The sequence below is a fragment of the Manis pentadactyla genome, chromosome 11, assembly GCF_030020395.1.
Source record: "Manis pentadactyla isolate mManPen7 chromosome 11, mManPen7.hap1, whole genome shotgun sequence".
NCBI lineage: Eukaryota > Metazoa > Chordata > Mammalia > Pholidota > Manidae > Manis > Manis pentadactyla.
The window spans coordinates 94,403,945-94,424,912 of record NC_080029.1 but is presented as its reverse complement, the minus strand read 5'-3'; the positions used below and the strand labels follow the sequence as shown (position 1 = coordinate 94,424,912).

The 20,968-nt window shown below is 41.3% G+C and overlaps 1 protein-coding gene and 1 long non-coding RNA gene across 8 annotated transcripts in view; one reads left to right on the top strand and one right to left on the bottom strand.

Moving 5' to 3' along the window:
• The window catches only part of LOC118922533 (uncharacterized), a 77,551-nt gene that overhangs the window by 20,476 nt on the left and 36,107 nt on the right, over positions 1-20,968 (top strand). For both annotated transcript variants that reach the window (XR_008992595.1, XR_008992594.1), the window contains exon 2: positions 9,437-9,558. This is a non-coding gene — a long non-coding RNA (uncharacterized LOC118922533). The remainder of the gene's footprint in view (positions 1-9,436; positions 9,559-20,968) is intronic.
• Positions 1-20,968, bottom strand: part of SLC28A2 (solute carrier family 28 member 2) — a 40,642-nt gene that overhangs the window by 7,200 nt on the left and 12,474 nt on the right. For 5 of the 6 annotated variants that reach the window (XM_036905417.2, XM_036905416.2, XM_036905415.2 and 2 more), the window contains exons 4-17: positions 13,702-13,793; positions 12,597-12,780; positions 11,108-11,249; positions 10,393-10,506; positions 10,007-10,084; positions 9,485-9,565; positions 8,968-9,048; positions 8,027-8,152; positions 7,818-7,948; positions 7,237-7,405; positions 6,826-7,023; positions 6,165-6,246; positions 4,746-4,844; positions 4,427-4,538 (exon numbers count right to left, since the gene is read on the bottom strand). In XM_036905417.2, the coding sequence (XP_036761312.2) occupies positions 4,427-4,538; positions 4,746-4,844; positions 6,165-6,246; positions 6,826-7,023; positions 7,237-7,405; positions 7,818-7,948; positions 8,027-8,152; positions 8,968-9,048; positions 9,485-9,565; positions 10,007-10,084; positions 10,393-10,506; positions 11,108-11,249; positions 12,597-12,780; positions 13,702-13,793 (1,689 nt within the window). Of the gene's footprint in view, positions 1-4,426; positions 4,539-4,745; positions 4,886-6,164; positions 6,247-6,825; positions 7,024-7,236; positions 7,406-7,817; positions 7,949-8,026; positions 8,153-8,967; positions 9,049-9,484; positions 9,566-10,006; positions 10,085-10,392; positions 10,507-11,107; positions 11,250-12,596; positions 12,781-13,701; positions 13,794-20,968 lie in introns of all 6 variants that reach the window. The other variant, XR_008992593.1, reaches the window with a different exon arrangement.

Here is a 20,968-nt window from a genome sequence, read left to right as displayed (position 1 = left end):
AATTGGTTTACCTGCCACCAGGAATTTAGCTACACATTTTCCTTTGCCAGTGAGTTTTATGCTTTCTTACGTTTCCATATTACTAAAGTTAGTATCCTTTTATTTTATCTTGAAAAACTTCCTTTAACATTTCTTGTAAGGCTGTTCTGATGGTGAACTTCAGCTTTTACTTGTCTGGAGAACTGTGTCTCATTCACTTCTGAAGGATGACTTGGCCAGGTAAAGTATTCTTGGTTGGCAGTTGTTTTTCCTTTTTTCAAAAATATATTATCCTACTCCTTTCTGGACTATAAGGTTTCTGCTGAAAAGTCTGTTGACAGTCTTATGGTGTTTCCCTTGTATGTAACAAGTTGCTTTTCTCTTGCTACTTTTAAGATTCTTTATTTTTAACTTTTTATAATTTAATTATAACGTGTCTTGGTGTGAGTCTCTCTAGTGTCCCAAAGAGGAGGATTGAAGTAGACACCTATATGCAGGCTGTTTAGAAGCTGAACCCTCAAACACTAGCTGGGAAGGTGTGCAGTCAAACCCCTTTTAGGGAGAAACTGGGAGATGGGCATTTTTGCCTGTCTCCTCTGTGCTGAGCCTATGTATATAGCTGTTGGGGGGTGGGAGGTGCTCTTGTGCCCATTTAAAAACTGCATCTTTGTTTGCTATATTCCTGTTGGACTGGTGAATTCAAGCCCCATTTAGTAAGAGAGCTAGGTGATTTGCAGACCCATCCATCCCTTGGATGGCAGCCATAAAAGTGGAGGCTCTAGCTGTGGGTGTAAGTTCCTTCTGGGAAGATACTGGGAACTTGGTTTCATTACACTAAGCTAGAGAGAGAAGGTGGGCTTCAGGGAGGATCAATGTCATACCCTAGATGCATGCTAATTAGAAGGACCCTCAGGTAGAGGGACGCTTTTGACTGCTCCCCCTGCACTGAGACTTGGGAGGATAGACACAGTGAGTGCCTGTTAATAACTGCTTCTTTGTTTCCTGTAGTTCTGTGGGACTCAGGAACCCACTCTCTCTAGGCTTTCAGAGCTAGGTGTTTGGGGAACCTGTCATTCAGATGGGAGCCTTAAACATTGGAGTATTAGGTGTGCAGCCCAAACCCTTCACCCCTTAAGAAGCTGGGAGTTGGGAGTTCCCTTGTATGGTGCTGTGCCAGGGTGGGGTTTATGGTAAGACTGTGTCTCAGCTTGTTCTACCTAATTTCATGTGGATATTTTCTTAGTTGCCTGATTTGTAGAAGTCACTCAGCTAGTTTCTGGATTTCTTTCAGAGGAATTTCACTCCATGTGTACATTTGGTTCCTCCATGGGTGGAGGGAAGTTCAGGAGCTTCTTATATTGCCATCTTGATCTGGAGTCACTCAAGACTTACTTAGTATAAATGAATTGGACAAAAACATTATTTCTTTCAGATTCTAGATGCTAATGATGCTAAGTAAGTGATTTTAGGCAAAAAATCTGTTGCAGATTTGAAGGCAGAGATGAGCAGAAAAGAGTATTCTGTTAATTTTTTAGTGAAGTTCAGTGACATAGAGACAACTTATTGTTAAACAAAAATTAGCAATTTTCACTTTATTCATTTACTTTAGATGATGCTTACATTGACATCCACTGAACTTCCACAAGAGCACAGGAGTCAAACTATGCCAGATCAATAGTCTATACAGTTTATAATTCATCTTTAATTGTATATCAAAAGGATTATCTTTTCAGAGGATGTTGGTTGCCTTCTACCTCCAAACACAGGAGGGTAACATCTGTTAACTTGGCATAGTAACCTGTTAAGCAGGTAGTGCCTGAACTTTTACCTAAATAATGAATAGATCACTTACTTAATGATAACTTCCAAATCTATGTGAAGCTCTGATTTCTCTCCTGAACCCCGGACCCCAGTTGCTTGTGAACAGCTTCAGGGTCCCATAGGTCCCAAGGTCCTCCAAGTCAACATATCCAACTGAATTAAACCACAGTCTTCCCGTTAATTCTTGCTCCTGGAACTAGTCCTCTTCTCAGTGACCTTGAGACCCACTAGCCCATGCCAGAAAGAAGATACTCATTTGAGATTCCTTTCCCTCCCTCACCCCACCCTTCCCTCCTGTCTAGCAATGACAAATCCTGTTGATGCTCCTTGGTCTGCTGCACCTCCCTTCTCACAACCATGTAGTATCAGCTGCCATCTTCTCTCCCGTGAACTATTATACCAGTGTTTATTGGTCTCCCTGACATCTAAATGACTACCAAAATGATATTTTCAAAAAACATTTTATTGTGCCAGTGTTCAGAATTATGTAAGTCAAAAATCTAAATTCCTTAGTATTTCATACAAGGCCTTTTAAAATCTCTCATCCTCCTCTCCCAGAACTCTGTTCATTTACCGATATATAGCTAGTAATACACACATCTTTTGCTTTGACACAACTGATCATTCTAGTTCCTCAAAACTGTCCTTTTGTGTATCTTATATAACTAGTTGTTTCAATTTAATGATGTATCCTTTTTTTTCCACTGGCTTCTTTCAGTATTCTTTCTTTATCTTATTTTCTATAGTTTTAAAATGATATATGCCTACATAGTGTTTTTGGTCTTTTTTAGGGGGTTGGTATTTATCCTGCTTTGGTGTTCTCTAAGATTCTTGGACCTGTGGTTTGGTGTCTAACATTAATTTGGTAAAATTCTCAGTCATTATTGCTTCAAATATTTCTTCTATTCCTTTCTTCTCCTGGTATTCCCATTGTATGTATGTTATACCTTCTGTAGTTATTCCACAGTCCTTGGGTATTCTGTTCTGGGTTTTCTTTTAGGTCTTCATTCTCTTTGCTTTTCAGTTTTGAAGGTTTCTATTGATGTATCCTTAAGCTCAGGGAGTCTTTCCTCAGCTATGTCCAGTCTACTAATAAGCCATCAAAGACATTCTTTATTTCTCTTAAAGTGTTTTTTAATCTGTAGCATTTCATTTTGTTATTTTCCCTTAGGATTACTGTATCCCTGCTTTCAGTGATCATCTGTTTTTGCATGCCATCTACCTTATCCATTAGCACCCTTAGCATATTAATCATGGTTGTTTAAAATTCCGATATCCCTGCCATATCTGGTTCTGATGTTTCTCTGTCTCTTCAAATTGTGTGGGTTCTCTTTTTACCTTTTAGTGTGCCTTGTAATTCTCCTTGATATCCAGACATAATGGACCCATAAAAGAAACTGCTGTAAATAGGTCTTTAATAATGTGATGGTGAGATGTGGGAGGAGGGAAAGTTGTGCTATAGTCCTGCAATTAGGTCTCAGCCTTTTAGTGAGCCCGTGCCTCTGCACTGTGTACTTAAACAAGTGTTTCTCAGGTTTTTTCTCCTCTCTTAGGTGGGACAGGATTGCCAAAGTGGGCTATAGTTGGGTATTTCCCTTCCCCAAGTCAAGTAGGCTCTGATAATACCTTAGTAGGTTAGGCTCTGGTTAACTAGTATCCCCTGAGGGCAGTTCTTGTTTAAAAAGAGCAGCGTTCAGGTGTACTTTTTTTAATGGTTCCTTTTCCCCTCCCCCTGCCAGAAGCACAAGGGGATTTTTGTCTGATATGAGAACCTGGTCCAGGTCCTGGAGGTAAAACTCACAGTAGTGTGGGAGTGCCCCCATGGCTGAGTCCCCCAGAGTTTTTAACAGTAAGACGTTTCTTTACTGAACCTCCAGCAGTTACAATTCAGGCTTTGCTACCCCTGAACAGGGTTCTGCAGCAGTTTCCACTGATGAGTCACTGCTCCAGTGAGCCATGACTTCCTGTTTTCACCTGACTGCCTCTATGATGCTGGGGCAGCAGTTTGCTCTGTGTCCCTGCCTCTCTTATGGATCCAAGAGTTATTGATCTTTCAGACTGTTCAGTTTTTACCTTGTTAGGATAGAGAGGTGACTTCTAAGCTCCTTACATATGTAGCCAGAAAACTATTTTAATAATACCCCAGAAATTGGTAAACAAGCTCCTTTTTACCCTGATTCATGATGATTTTATCAATTCATCTTTATTCTCTCCCAGTCTTTTTCATTTCTGTCTGAAGAAGCCCATTATTTTTTTGCCATTTAGGACCATTGTCAAGTCTTCACCCACAATCTATCTATATTTCAATCACAATAAATACAGTAACTTCTTATCAGGGAAACCACCCTTCCTTACTTCTTCCCCTGACCCTCCACTTCTCCATACCTCACCAATACAGGTAAAATCTGTCACTTTTCCATACTAGAGCTTTTCCATTCTGAGGATGCATCTAATAAAAGAAAAGAATACAGATCTAGACCTCCACAAATACCCATCTCCCTCTTTATACATTCCACTTAGCACCTACATGATTCCCCTCAAGACCTTACTTCTCCCCACTTCCAGAAGATTCCTGAGTAGAGGATAGTGTATAAGAGAAGGGAACAGGATCCCAGTCCTCACTCACCTTTGAAAGAGTTCTCTGCAGCACACATAGGTCTCATAGGTTCTATTGCTGAAACTTGTATTTAGGAAGGAGACACAGTCAGTTTCAGCTCCCCTGGGAACATAGAGGATTCCTGGGTAAATGAGACAGAGATACTAAGAGGAAGATTTTACACATGTTCCTTAAGGCTCTTGATTCTTTGGGTGTGAATTGAGAATACTGTAGATTAGGGCCTTTTACATGCATCTGTGAGATGGATAGTTAAAGCGGTATTCTGAGGGAAATCTTGTTGGGATCTAGGTAAGTGACTTTTGCCGAGAGACTAAGCTGAGGCACCTACCTGCCACACAGGCACTGATAAGGGATACACAGGCCCCTGTGAGGAGGGCGCTGACCACAACCTTGGACAAGTCACTCTTCCGGTGGGGTGCCATCGATGCTGCAGACAACAGAATAGCTTGATCTCTTCCCCATCAGGCACTGGGTATATCCCATGAGCCCCATTTAGAAGAATAAAGAACAAAACACAGCAGATGAACAGCATCCTTACCACAAACCACCAGAAGCCAACCAGTGGTATTCTAAGAAGAATGTAGATGCATTTGTCCTGAGGGCTTACTAACCAGACATTTCCCTATCTTCAGTGGTTCTGTGAACAGTCCCAACATATATCTGGATCAAGCAGAGTTCTGGTTTGCCCCAGACAGGGATAAATGCCTGGGTGTTCACTTGTTGAGATCTGCACTCTGAAGCTGGGACCAGAATTAGATGGATGGCTTTGAGCCAGTGGAATAATGAAGGCAGCATTCACTGAAGCCTTAGCCATGTGATGCATATCCCGCTACTAGATGGCAATCTCACAGTCAGACAGTTACCAGGCTTCAGAATTAGAACCATGAAGACAAGTATTTAACAGACAAGTATTCAACAGATAAACTAAGAGGAAATTGTTTCCTCTTTAAATTCTTCAGCTAACAAGTAAATCAACTTAATGATTCTACCCTAGAATATGAGTGCCATAAAAAAAATGGACACACTGAGCTGTATTTCTTTTTATACTCTATATCTAAATTGGATCTTCCATAGACTTGGAATCTGCTAGTCATTCTCCCTGCCCCTGACCTCAAGGACAGTTCCATGTTCCTCATTTTATTTTCTCCAACCATCACCCATGTTTAGCAATATCTTCAACAGTCTAAATGTATCTCTGATGTATCTGAGTCTGCTTCAAATACATGCTCCTTCCACACCTGGTGACTTGTAGCTTTTAGTTCAACATTTCACACCACTCACTCTCACTATCCACCTTATGTGTCTGCTGTTTTTATCCTTTGATTCCTCATACAACTCCTACTTCTGGGAAGACAGTTGGTGAGCAGCCTAATTTCAGAAAGTACCTTCACTACTGAATAAAAAGCAAATTATCTTTACTTACATGTGTACCATGACCATTTAATGGCAAAATAAAAATAATACCACTATGTTCTTCCTCATAGGGAAAATAAAAATAAAATTGTTCTTTTGGGCCTCTAATTGGAAGGAAAAAAGGCAACAGAAGTTGCGATTATAAACCCAGCTTGGACTGCATGCATAGCCAGGTAGCAGTTATCGTAACTCCAAATTAACTGCTGCCTGAGAGAGCCCATTTCACATCAGCTTCTCTCTCTGGTCTCACTTGTATTGAAGCACCAGGACTGCTCACTACAGAAGCTGAAAACTGTTTGGCTTATTGAGCAGCTGGGAAAATTAATGGACTCACTCAAGCCTCCCAATGTGATTCCTATGGAGGTAAGATTGGCAAATCCACAGAGTGAAAATGTTGTAATAACTTCAGCTCTCACCTAAGGAAAACAAAAATAAATAAGCAAACTCAGTCCCGTGTATGCAGTGATATAATCAGGATAGAAGTCCCCAAGTACTTGGAACTCCCAGTTTTGTCCACACTACCCTAAAGAGTATGGAAAGGATGCTCAGAAAATAGTCACTCCCTGAGTTACTTGAGGGATAATGATATGGAAACCACTATATGCCTCTTGGCTCAACACTGTTCTTGTTGAAACCTATGAATAAATAGAAGGCCTAGGAATGAGGGTGATTGAGAGGGAGAGAGAAAAATCAATTTATAGCAATTTAAACTTATAAAGAAGAGGATTTTAGATCATCAGAAAGTGTCCAGCCTGGACTGCTCCATCCATAAAGACCCAACGATTCCATTATAGAGAGAAGGTGGGTCAGAGTGGTGGTGGGGAATAGCACCCAGACCTCAGGGCCGCTCAGGCACTGGAGGTAAGCACATGGCTACACTTGCTTTGTGGTTAGGCCGGGGATACTGGAAGGAGATCTGTGCGTGTGAAACAGACTTGTGTGTGACACTCCCTAACTGCCCACAAACTATTATGCTTTTCTAGATTGTCACTTACGGAAATCCACTGTTTCTCACCGCCGATCCACTCTTCCACTCCAGAGAGACGTTTGTTCTTATACTGAGACAGTTGCTGATAGGCCACAAACTCATTTGTGAAGAACTTGATCCCCACCATTTCAGCCACCATTGGACAGTCTGTCCACTCTACACCCATCATGAAAACCATGGGCCTTAAGATATAGGAGCAGATGACCTGGGTGAAAGAAATATATTCCAGGAAAAGGAAGAACGAATACTGCAGGGCAGGAGCCAGGGCCTTTCTGTGGAGTGCTGACTCCATCTCCTCCATCCTTCTCCCATCCGTGCTCTCTCTCAGATAACTGTGAGTCAGGAGGACATGCACAGTTCATGGACTAACTACTTAACCACACCCTAGAGGGACAACCTAACAAATGTAATCTTTTACCTGGAAAGTGAGCCCTTGTATGTCTACCATTTCCCCTAGCCAGGAGAGGGCAGCGTTGATGAAGGCCAGCACAGCCAAAAAGGCGATCAGGTTTGCTGCTACATTAGCAGCAAGGCCTATGGCATCTGTGGCTCCATTGCTGGCAGCTTCCAGGACATTCTTCTCCTTCCTGTGGTTATGGGGAGAAGGGAAGAATGTGGTGTCTAAAGTAATCTGAGCCTTTCAGAGAAGATAAATCCCACTGTACCTGCAGTGCAGGAGGAAAGTGTAAGACCAGCCTGAGTGGTGATGGGAGTTCCTTAGTGACCCTCTTGGTGGGATTACAGTGAGGCAATGTCATTTACTTGCCATGAAATCACACTGACACTGAGGACAGAGGATACTGGCTTGCAGAAGACAGAGACAGATGGGAGGGTTAAGCAACAAAATCAACGTGATTAGCTAGAGGCAGTAGACAAGAGGAAATAGGGAATCATATTATTCCTTCTCCAGGAGACTCGGTGCCTCGGCCTCCACAGCACCACTCCTGATTCTGAACCTGACCTCACCATCTCCCAAATTACATGCCTCATTAGACTCACCCACGGGGCAATTTTACCCCCTCCTTATTCTTGAACTTGGACTCCTCCATTTCTGGATATACCAGTTTTGACAAGGCAAGGGCAGAGGGGGCAGCCATCACAGAGGCAGAAATCAGGGATGATGCATCAATCTGGAAAGCCAGATTCAGGAATCAGTGTCTGCAGAACTCAGACTCTGGCTCACCCAGGAGTGAACAGACTATGCATACCCCAAAAGATATGAAGGCTCCCAACACAGTGCCTGAAATGGTAGCAAACCCTCCAGTCATCACTGCGTGGAGTTCAGAGAGTGTCATGTCTCCAAGGTATGGACGGATGAGCAGAGGTGCCTCTGTCTATAAACAAGAGAAGCGAATCGGATTCAGGAGGGTGCAGTGCTCCAACTCAGAGTGCCACCCAGTCCCTGGGACACATCCCTTCAGTGGGTGTGCCCTTCAGCACCCAGCTCTGCTCTCAGACCCTCCCAGCATCTGCCTCACCCAGTCATACCCTGGCTGGCATTGTTCCCATATGCTTTCTTACACGTTTGTCTCATCTATTTAAATTTTAAAATGCTGTAGAAGAGAAATGGTGTATTTCTTTTGTATGTTCTCAATATCTAAACCCATATGCTTAATGAACAACTTTATGGAATACAATGTACTTACTGAGTACATATTTCCATTGTCCTTAACATTGAGCTAATCAGTGAGTGGTATATATTAAGCACATACTCCATATGGACAAATGTATCAGACAGGTATTATGGGGAGGAGCCTTGATGTTAGCCCTGAGCAAGGGAAGCTATTGACTCCTAAGAGACCCTGGAAAACAAGAGTCAGAGGGAGAACTCAGAATAGAGCAAGCATCCTCCATAGCCCCTGAAGGAGAGAAGATTCGGACCAGGACATTTCTGTAAATTCCTATGTAAGAAATTGGGTTGGTGTTTAAGAATGTCTGAATTAAGTATGACCATGTAAGTATTAGTAGGCATGTAAGGTGAAAACAATTAGCTAAGTTCCCTTTCAGTTTCTGGCTTTTCTTTCATTGGTATTTAGCTGCTCATACAGTCTTCATTTTTCAGAAGGAAAGCATACTTTTATCAACCTGTTTTCAGTCACACTCTCTGTTTCCCAGAGAAGAGAAAATCAGAAGGTCTCAGGGTGCTTACCATACCCACAAAGATGTTTCCTGCCACAGCCAGGGTCTCTGTGGCAGTGGTGCCCAAGGTGATCTGCAAAAACCAGGCAATCTAAAGGAATACAAAGACCTAAACTGTTAACATTAGCAGGAATCTTGTAGAACATCCAGCAAACCCCTCCTTCTCCATTTTATTGGTAGGGAAACTGAGGCCCAGAGATGTAGAGTGACAAGCCCAAGGGCACAAAGCAAGTCACAGACAGAGCCTGAAACAGAACGCAGGACTCTTGGCTTCCAGAACAAGTATATTAAAACTCAGTATGAAATGGTAGTCCAGCCCATTTTCTCTCCCTGCTCTGTCACTCAGCCTACCTCTGGCCTGGTTTTGACCCTCTGATAGCAGGCATTCTTGAAAGAGTTTGCCTTGTCACATTGGTTCTAACGCTCAAGATTCTATGTAGGAGCATTTTACAAAGTGTTATCTTCATGCCTCTTAACAGACCACAAGATGATGTCCGCCTCCTGACTGGTGTAGGAGAAGATCTTACCTTCTGAATCACCCACTGCACAAGGCCCAGATAGTAGAGAATGGACATGACACAGCCAAAGAAAAGGATGATTGGTAAGGCCTGTAATAAGAATACGGGCAGCCAGTGAGATATCACACTGAATGTGCTATGTACTCCATAAATGGACTGCGTTTCAGGCCTCTAAGTTAAGGTCTCTGCATTCCAAGAGCAGCTGATACAGCACCAATACTCAGTGGATATTTAAACACAGGCTAGTTTAGAAATACATTTTAAATATATTGCAGACCTATTATTCAATCGGTATTAAGCCAAAGGAGATGTTTCCTGAGCCTTCCTCCCCAACCCCCCTGTTTCATTCCAATTTCAGTATAATAATGATCAAAGGGCAAGAGACTGAAGCTGTTTACTGATGGGATCAAACCCTCTTCTTAGGGTCGAATTGGTATATAGACTAGCTGATCTCTTAGACACACATCTTCACCCTCTGTCTTATACCTCCCCCACAGTGACCCTCATTCCTGTCTATAAAGCAGATACAACCTGAAAGGCAAAGGCACTCGTGACCAGCATATCCCCAAATACAAAACTGGAGCCAGCCACAGTGTAGTTCAGGAAAATCTGGAAGAAAAAAGAGACAGTAAGCAAGAGTAAAGCCAGGAAGAAGGGATCAGCCTCATGCACGATGAGGACCTAGTGCTGACACTGACGCTGCCGTTGGCTTCCTGGCAGCAGGGGGGCAGGCTGTGGCCCACGAGATCACTGAATGACAGAGGACTCAGCACTCCAAACCCCAGCATGCAATTTACTTTCCCACGGGACATCCCACCACCATCATTACAAGACACTGCCCAGTCTCCTCATGCTTCTCCCAAATCTCCTTTCTCTGGGGGTCTAAAACAAGAGCCCTCACATTCGGTTTCTCATACCTGAATCTGGTTTCCCAGCCATTGAAATGCATTAAATCCAAAATCAGTTCTGATGACCAAGATCCCAAAGACAAACTGAAGACCCAGGCCCCAAAACACTGCCCTCCAGGACACCTGGGACATAAGAACATCATTCCAGTGTGTGTTCTAAACCCTCTTGCCCATTATCTGGCTGGAATTTTAAACATGGATATATGTACTCTGGATGGAACCAAACATAGATGTAAACAGTTAAATCTAGGGTGAGATGGAGTCAGAGAGCTGGGTCAAACAGGGCAGTAATATGGGAAGATCCACACATACCCATGTGGTTTTTAAAACCATCTACAAGCTAGATGACACAAACAAAAGCATCATCAATCAGTACTTTAATATTGTGTAATGCGAGCTGAATTTCTATTGTATGCTATTTATTTTATTTTATTTTTTGTTCTTTTTAACACTGGCCTAGATCCATAAAACTTATATCAATAATGAATATCAATGGATATGACTAATGGATCACAATGTACAGTTTGAAAAAAGTGGCCTAGGGCCTCTGAAAAGTTTAAAACCTCTCTTAGGAGCAATATTGTCTAAGAGGTAATTTCCAGAGATTGTTAAGAACTCAGTTCTATGCCTTTGCAATCAATACTTGACACATGCATTTTGTGATTAGTAACCCCTGGCCCTTAGCTATATGTTACTATGCCTACCCTTCATACCCAAAACTCACCGCACTGTGGTGTTTGGAACAGGCAAAGAGGATGAGGATAAACATGCAGATTCCTGCGAAGGAGATCAGCTGCTCTGGCCTTTGGGCTGTGTCTAGAGCCAGCCACAGGATAAGGCCGACCAAGGAGAGCCCTGCAAACACCCTGAAGAGGGAATTCCAAGACCATGTCGCCAGCTTCATGAATTAATAACAAATAATTGACTTTACCTCTAAAAAAATAGCTGTTTGCCACAAGTTCAAGTAGATTAGCCACAAAGACAGCTTGAGAATCATTCATCTGGTAGTTTTCTACCTACCACTGAGGACATGACTTCCTTTTCCTCAAGTAAGATGTACTATAAAGACATACTCTTAAAGGTTGTTCTGATGAATAACCAAAATATTTTTAAAAGAAGGAGGAAAAGTATGCATGGTCCACATGGATCTCCTTCCAATTTCCAACCACTCCAAAGACTGAGCCGCATATTGGCCAGTTATGGTCCCCTGAGGTACCAAACATGCTTGATCAATACACAAACTGGTTTCCTCATGTCTCAGCATCGGAGTCATATTAGTTCAAGGGAAAATAATTAGAAGGGAGGTCATGTATGAAAAAAAATGCGAAAAGAACACGTTATTCATTGAGATGCCTTATAAACAGCAATGACAGCAAAAGGCATTTGAGGTCAGGTTGAATTTCAGAGCTGTTTTCATTGTGAACTCATCTTTCTTAAAGTGAATAAATCTGGCTTCCAGAATCCATCCTGTTAGTGGGTCCTTTTAACCCTATCTCTTCAGTGTCAAAACAATCAATGATCCAAAATTTAGATTGTAGTCTAGTGTGTTTCTCCAAATATCACTGTTGCAGACATTCTTTCTGTGCATCCATTGGAGAACAGGCAGGAAAGAGGAACTTTAGAGAGAGTATGAAGTTTATTCTCTCACCCCAGGCCTGTGATCAAAGAGCATGTGCATGCCTAGTTAGATATGCTGTGGCTACTGTTGAGTCCAGTTCAATATATGCTAAACAATAAGTTTGTAAAAGACACCACCGGGTGCAGGAAGTCTGGAAGACCAGAGGGATCAAAGCATAAAAAGTATCAGGTAACTAAGGGAGACATGTATGACCACCAAGTCAATTTGATAGCTTAACATGGCTGCAAGCCTCTTTGATTGCTTCATTGAAGAGAAGTATGGTTTAATCTCATCTCTGACTGAGCTCTGTCAATGAACAACTGAAACTCTGCCCTGAAACAGCCCTTCCTGCCCGCTACCAGTGTACAAGGCTACAAGAATCCGGACTGAGGTCCATTGCTCAGAGGTGCATTCTGTGTGCTCTCAGAGCCTTGGTTTTGTACATGTAGGTCTAGACATGTACATGTAGATAGTAAGTCCTAGACCTCTCTGAGAGTCTGAGAGACAGCTGAGGAACTGTCAAAGGAGAAAAAGGGAAGTGAACTGGGGTTTGGGATAAGTTCTGGGACCAGAGGTATTGAGATTCTTATCTTACCATTTCATCCAAAGCTTCAGATGGGAGTTTTTAAAGGGCTTTAGACATTTGGTTATTTTTTTTCCAAAGAACCTTTTCAGAAAGTGGTGAACCAGGACCAAGAGCACCAAACAGGTGAGGATGAACAAGGCCAGTGCCCTCTGGAAATCCAAGATGCAAGCTGTCAGGAAGTAGGCGGCATAAGCTAAAAAGAAAAGGTACAGAGTAAGGTAAAGAGCTCCCAGGGGCAAATGAAGTTAGTCTTGAATGTCTGGGGCTTACAAGAAAAACTCTCCAGCAACCTTGCCACCAGCCCTGATCATCCAACTGAGCTGCAGTTCTCAAGGCCAGGATAGATAGCCAATTGTTTTCTTTTTGAGGACTCCCAAGGAGAGTCCAGCTTAGTTTGAATACTGTATATTTTCGCTTGTCTCTAATGAATCTCACTCCCTTCGATTTTATCTGGTATCCTCTTTCTGTCTCTTGAAGTAGGTTTGATTAGTGTCTACCATTAGACTCTTGGAAACTTATATTTTCTCAAAACCCCAATCATTTATACCATCCCTCTTGGGCAAAACTATGTAAACAAGGCTACTACTAAGAAGTAGCCATATGATCCTCACCCCATAGCTCGACTCACCCCAAAATAAAACTTTCATTGTCACCATCCTAGCTGCCTCTCATATTAACATCAAAGGGTCATGATCAGTAACAGTATATTTTAAATAGAGTTTTTCTGTCTTTTAAAAACATTTTATAGCACTGATTTTGCTAGTAAACCAGCAATTAAGTAATGTATATATACTACAGGCTTCTCTTGGAAGGACAACAAGAGCCATGTTGTGTGTCAAATCAAGACACTAAAAAAGAGACAAGCCCAGATTATCTGAAATATTTAAGTCTATCAAACAGTACAGTTTTGGAAAGCTCTCTGATTTTGCTTATTTCTATCAGTGCAACTCAGTAAATTATGGTTCACCTACAAGTAATTAAAATCTACATATCAAATAGCCCTGTAGATGGGTTTATGAATAAAGTTGCTTTCTATCTAACAGTCATCTTGACACAAGATCACATTCCTAACATGACTGATGTTTCTTGTTTCTATGAATGCTTAACACCTCACCCAAACACAACAGGCCCAGCAGGATCTTCTTGAGCAAGCCAGCATGTGTTTTGCAGAAACTTCTTGCCCTGGTGAAAGGTTGTAGGTTCCTCCTGATGAGAACCCAAAAATTAAGATACAAAAATTACTGCATCCCATTTGTGTCAATTCCCAGAACTTAGATTACCTGGCCCGAGGAAGAATTTCCTCTTAATCAACGAGGAAAATTATTCAGCCTGGGGACAATAGGTAGTATTCCAGCAATGCCAAAAAGGCCAGATCAAATCTTCCCAGTGGGCAGCAGGTCAGAATATTCCTACTCGACTTGGACTAGCAATGTCTTAGGTAATCTCCTACCACAGAGGTGGACACTGGGTACATTAGGGAGACATTCCTGGACCTACTCCTTCGCTGTACTTCAGCAACAAGGGATTGCTTCGCTTCCAGATTTAGAAAAGAGCCTATTCTTCTGAGAGGCAGTTTTAATCTTTCCTCCCTAAAAGACACACAAATCCATAACCGTGAGCAGTTAATCAGATGTGCATTGACAGATGGCTTGGAAAACACCACCACCACCTCAGAAATACCTGGGTGCAGGGCCTGAGGGAAGGTGCCCAGAAAGTAAGACTATTCAAGTTTGACTTAACATGCTTTTATATAGTGCTTTCTATGTGCTGGGCTTTTTCTAAGAACTTTACAAATAATAACTCATTGGATCCTCCTAAGAACTCTTGAGGTGATTACTGTTATCATTCTCATTTTACATATGTGGAAACTGGAAAACAGAGAAGTTAAGTAACTTCCCCTAGATCATGGAAGCTGTAAGGGGTGTGGACAGAATGTAAATTCAGGCAGTCTGGCTTCACAATCTGAGCTCTTAGTCATCACCCTTTGCTACATCTTACCTAGACTCTGAACTCACCTGCCTCTACCATTTCGAAGGATTTCTGAGCACACTGCAGTTGTATGAGCAAAACACTCTAATTTCCAAAGTCTTGGAAACCCCAAAAAGGGGAGCACAGCAAAACAATCCCAGTTGGCCATCCCAGCTTAGCCAGGGCTGGGACCCGCCACTAATGCCAAATGCCTGGGGTCTTGGCTCACAGATTTCCATGGCTCTTTCTCCATTGCTGCCTCTCCCATCTAACCTGCTCCCTGTTCCTAGTACGTAGCCTTCCATTTCACTCCTCCCTTCCCCTCATCCTCCACCTCTTCCTCTCCCCCCCTCTTTTACCCTCTCCCTCCTCCTCATTTTCCTTTCTGCAGGGAGCCCAACCCAGTGTTAGCTGAGTGTGTTATCAGATATAGGTAATCTGACAAAGAAAAAAAACAATCTTTATCACCAATTGAATCGATTCAAGAGACTACCTTAGGATCTCAAGAACTCTACCTTTCCATGCTCAATAGAGGGAGCAGAGAGTAAAAAGGATTGCTTAGAAGTTTCAGTGTACCGAAGGATGTCATTATCTTTGGAACATAATTCACAGAACACATCAAGGAATGAATTTAATTTTAATCCTAGACTTTCGTGTGTTCCAGATATCTCTGGTCTGGTCCTCCAGATCCACTCTCCACCTTGCTATGTACCCTGGACACCTAAACCTGTGGACCACACCAATGGGCTCCCATGCCCTCTGGCTTATCTGGTTAGATTCTACCCCGGGGGGGGCCAAAAGGAGATCGCAGGATAGCTTTCAGAAAATCTGTCTCCGGTGACTGTTGACATTCTGGCTCTGGGTGAATCTTTCTTGCTCTGCCTTGAAGTAAGACCTAAAAGAAAGTCAATCCAGAACCAAATGATGGTCTGAGTAAAGGGTGAGTATCTCCCTGTAGAAATGACCAGAGTCTTTTCAAGGGGTCAAAGGTTTTACTTTGATCACGGCGTAAAGAACTGGTCAGTGGGTACTGCACTGGATACTACTTTTCCAGATTCAAAGTTATGTATGCAACTCGTTTCAATCTGGGTGGGCAAGTAGATCTGGGTGGCATGGGATAGAGACTTGAGAACAAACAGCAGAACTGTTCAAGGGAGAATGGTGACTGAGTTTGAGAAGCAAAAGGATGATCAATAAGCCAAAATGGAAAGCCAAATAGGAGTTGGAAAACCAGGGAAGGTAAAAAAAAGGTCTATCAAATGGCAGCCAGCCAATTTACATGGAGACAGAGTCTGTACACCTGGAGATGACCAGTGCTGAGAACCATCAGCCCAGACAGAGTGAGAAAGGAACCTAAACCAGAACACAGCCAGGTGCTTAATTCCTGAGTTGTGATGGTTGTATTACTTAGAAAAGAGCTCTTCCTCCACACTGTACCCAAACCTCAACTTTAAGTGCCATTTCAGACAACAGAAAACATCAGATCTTCACACCAGCAGTGGAGACCCAATGCCAAAGTCCACAAAGACAAGAAGGACTTATGTGGTGGGATTTCCAACTGGCCCTTTGATCCACACTCAACTTTTTCCTTCCAGAACTCTTAGCTCTCCAAGTTTGAGGCAGCAGTGGTTCTGATAGGCAGTGAAGTCTTTACAGATAGGTGCTCTCTAGCATTAGGGAAAGTCATGACTCTACCTCCAGTGGCCTTTTCGAACCAAGCCCTTCAGTTCTCTTAATAGCAAAAGTTTCTCCCAGTTTCCAGTATATGGTTAATGCCCATCACGGACTTCTTGTGCTGATACAATTTGTCCTTATTTACCCATTCTTTGAATGATTTCAATATGCACTTGAGGGCAAAGGAGCTTTAGCTCCATCAGCTGCTGACAGCAGGCTCAAATCCTAATGAGAGAGAAAAATCAATGGCGGAAGGAGCTCCCAACAAGGACAGGCTGCCTAAAATTCTTCACTTGGGACTTGTATTGATATATAACATAGTCAGGCCCAAGATGCCCTTCCAGACCTCCTTCCTGAGAATTCATACAGCTCACACCCACCCAGCTCTCTTGCCACCCCTACACATCCCTGCCAGGCTTACCACCGTCCTCCTGGGAAGTCAGAATAGCTGCTCTGGGCAGCCAAAAGAGACATAAGATTTAGTAAGAGTAGTTGGATAGCTAGGAGGAAAAGCAAAAAAGAGAATCTTTAAGAAAGAGAAGAAGTCAATGATATTTAATGATGTATAAAATCAGCTAGCACAGCAAATAAGAAGATGTTGTATATGTGAGGGAAGAGGTGACTGGTTCTCTTTCTAGGAGAGTGACTGGGTGAAAGTGGAATTGCAGGGAATTGAGTGAGTGTGAGCATATGTGAACCATTTTTTCCAAAAGTTTGCCTGTGAGGAAAAGAAACACCTGATGCTGTTTATTAAGCACCTTTTACCAGGTACTGCAAAACCTCATTGGTCAGCCCCCCTCCAAAACCTGCAAGGTTAATATCATACAAGTTTATAAGTGAGGAAACAGCCTGCCAGTAGGTAGCAGAGTTAGTTTAAAGCCCAGATCTTTCCATTACTCCATGTGGTTTCTAATTAGAGATGTAAAACTAGAAGCCCAGAAGGACTGCTCCAGAATCTCAAAGTTATGATTGCTAAGAGGGTAGAGAAGAAGAAGGAGTTAACTATGACTCTGAATGTGAAAGAAGATTTCACGGAAGAGAGGACAAATAAACAGATCTGAAAGGTAAAAGCAAAGAAGTTAGCATGCTAAGTGAGTATGTTGCAGGGAGTTAGAAGGTGAGGGTATCTCTAGAGGAAAAGCATACTTGAATGAGCCCAGCATTTTGAAAGAACAGTGTGATTGGCTCTCTCTGGGAAGCAGGGAGCATGCAGATAGATGGTGGGGTGAAAACTTGTAAAGCAGGACAGAAGCCAGGTCATATAGGCTATATGCCATGGTTGGGAATTTAGATATTATCTTGTAGGAAGCAGAGGGCTATTGAAGAATTTAAGCAAGGTAGTAATATGAGCAGATGCATGGTTTAGAAAGATCACTCTTGTGGCAGTGGGGTGGGAGATGGGCTGGGTCCCATTTAGGAGGTAACCAGGGTGCATGAAAGGGACTCATAAGAAGGGTGAGTGGCATAGGGGTTTAGGAGAGAGGATCAACATCAAGTGGAGAGAATCTGGGATAATCATCAGTTCCTACCATGAGAGATAATCCTCAATCAGGGTGATAATCCTGATCATCCTCAGTTAAGGGTGATGATATTCTCCAAAAATGAGAATACAGGAGGAGGAACAGACCTGAGGAGGAAATGTAAGTTTATTCATCTTTGTGCCTAGAGCCCAGCCCAGGGTCAGATACAGAAGGAAAGCATGAAATCTATACTTCAAGGAGTTTTGGGTTCAGTGTTTAAATTGAAGTATATATGTGACACTTAGGTATAGGTATTTGGTAAATAGATATATAGGTCTGAAGCTTAGAACAAAAGTGCAGGCTTCAGATGTGGGTTTATGATCAAGACATTAAGTATAGGAGTGAGAAGAGAAGACAAATGACAGACCCTGAGAAACAGCAGACAAGAAAGAGGTAGGAGAATGAGGCAGTTATAGTGGCATTAAAAAACAATAAAAATTTCAGGTTTCAAGAAAGTTTCACAAGTGTCATGCTACAGAAATGCCCAGTGAAAGTATGTGGACATTGGACTTGATAAGCAGGCTTTCATCTGAGTAAGAGAATTTCAGCCAAGGAGTGGTGGGGAAAACTAGATTGCACTGGACTGAGAAGTGAATGGGGAGTTGAGAAAATGGAAACAGTAAGTAAAATTCCTAAAAGAAAACGTAGGGAAGAAGCTCCTCAACATCGGTCTTGGCATGTTTTTTCTGGATATGACGCCAAAAGCACAAACAGCAATAGCAAAAGTCAACAAATTGAGACTATATCAAAAGCACAGGAAAACAAAACAATTAAAAACTGAAAAGGCAACCTACAGAATGGGAGAAAAATTTTGCAGACCATGTATTGGATAAGGTGTTAATATCCAAATTATATGAAGAACTCATATAACTCATTAAAAAAATCCAATTAAGAATAGGCAAAAAAAAATGGGCCGAGGGACTGAAGAGATATTTTTCCAAAGAATACATACAGATGGCCAACAGGTACATGATCAGATGCTCAACATCATTAATCATAAGGGAAATGTAAATGAAAATCACAATGAGATATCACCTCACACCTGTTAGAATGGCTGTTATCAAGAAGATAAGAAGTCAGTGTTGGTGAGGATGTGGAGAAAGGAAACTCGTGTGTAATGTTGGAAATATAAATCAGTTACACCACTATGGAAAACAAAATGGAGGTTCCTCAAAAAACCAAAAATAGATCTGCCATATGATCCAGCAATTCCACTTCTAGGTGTACACCCAAAGGAAATGAAAACAAGATATTGAAGAAATAGATGCACTCCCATGTTTATTATAGCATTATTCACAACAGCCAAGATATGGAAACAATTCAAATGCCCATCAGTGGATGAATGGATAAAGAAGGATGTGTATATATAAGCCAGTGGAATATTATTCAGCTGTGAGAAGGAAGGTCTCCTGGCATTTGTGACAGCATGGATGGACCATGAGCGTATCATGTTAAGTGAGATAAGTCAGAGAAAAATAAGTACTGTTTGATATCACTAGTATGTGGAATCTAAAAAAGCCAAATTCATAAAAACAGAAAGTAAAATAGTGGTTACCAGAGGATGGGGAGTGGGGAGATAGGATAGACACTATTCAAGGGTACAAACTTGCAACAACTACTAAATAAACCCTAGAAATCTAATGCATGGTACAGTTAATACTGACAACAATATTGTATTATAGTCATCAAATTTGCTTAGAGACTAGAACTTACTGATTCCCACCACTAAAAAGAAAGAATCATTATGTAACATGATAGAGGTGTTAATTTTGGCTACAATGGCCATAATATTACAACATATAAATGTGTCAAACTAAGATGTTGGCAACTTTAAATTTACACATTGTTATATGTCAACTATGTTTCAATTTTTAAAAATTGTGTTTACTTGCTATTTTCGCAATTGTTATCTAACTTCGAGTTAATCACACCTAATTCTTCAGTTTCTCATACATTTGTGTTTCTTTGTGAAATGCTTGAAAATCATTTTACAGTATACTATCAGAAAACTTTAATAACCCTTTAACATTGCTATGAGCAAATATGGTTGTAAATTCTGATAACAGTTTATATATACTGTAGTCTACACAAGGAACTAGGATTCTCTTAGTACTCAAGAGTACTTTCCCTTAACTAATCAAAGTATTCTAAATAAAGATTTCTACTTCAAAATATTTTTTAAAAAATTGTGTTTACTTGCAATCCAGAGATTAGAGGAAGGATTTTGGTAAACATTTAAGCTAAATCCTCACTGACTGTGAATTGGGTCTTTACTTTTTATTTTGTCTGGTTTCACTTTGTGGAGCTAAGAATGACAGATGAAATAAGATATGTTCCTAAAACCCTTAATTTTAAGAAATTGTTAAGAAAATTTTTGTAAAATCAGAGGCATGAGGTGATTCAAATTGATGGAACTAATGTAATACAGGGTAACCACTGAAAACACAATCTATTCTTAATGGATAATTGGGAAAAATAAATTAACAAATGGGAGAAATAATTTTGACATGTTAACAATAAAGAATAGTTGAGACAAATAGAAACAAATAAATAGCAAGATAGATTTAAGTCATTAATTGTAAATGGCCTAAACACTCCAATTAAGAAGCAGAGACTGGCAGATTGGCTTAAAAAAAGCAAAAGAAAGACTGCTCTTTTTCTGAAAGAAAGGGAATAAAGGGGGCAAAGAAAAGCAAATTATAAGGTGATGTTATAAGTGATATTGCCATGATGAATGAGTTAGTGACAAAAAATGCTTAATCTTATTAGAAAGAAGTGATATTGGATTATATACCAATTCGCGGTGGATATAGGGATGGGTAGACTAAATGGGGTTGAGAATTTGAGGAGTTTTTAAATAACTGCTGAAAGGAACTAAGCAGGTGAGTGCACATGTGATCAAGTGAGGTACCACCCAATGATGAAGGCTCAGGCAGTCCACTTTGGGGCCAGCGTTCCACTTAATTGTTGTAAGTTGTGATGACTTAACTGGGCTCCATGTGTCTAGGCACATCTGAACAGAATTCAGAGTTTAAATTCAACAAGACTTAGGGCGACATTAATCTGATACATGATCATTATCCTCTTTTCTGGTAATTAGCTTGAATGAAAAACCATTCATGCACATGAAAATTTTAATATAACACAACTCTTCATTTCTGAAGTCAAGAACATGAAGAGGTAGTATTTAGAAGAAAAGCTAGGAAAAAGTTCATGAAC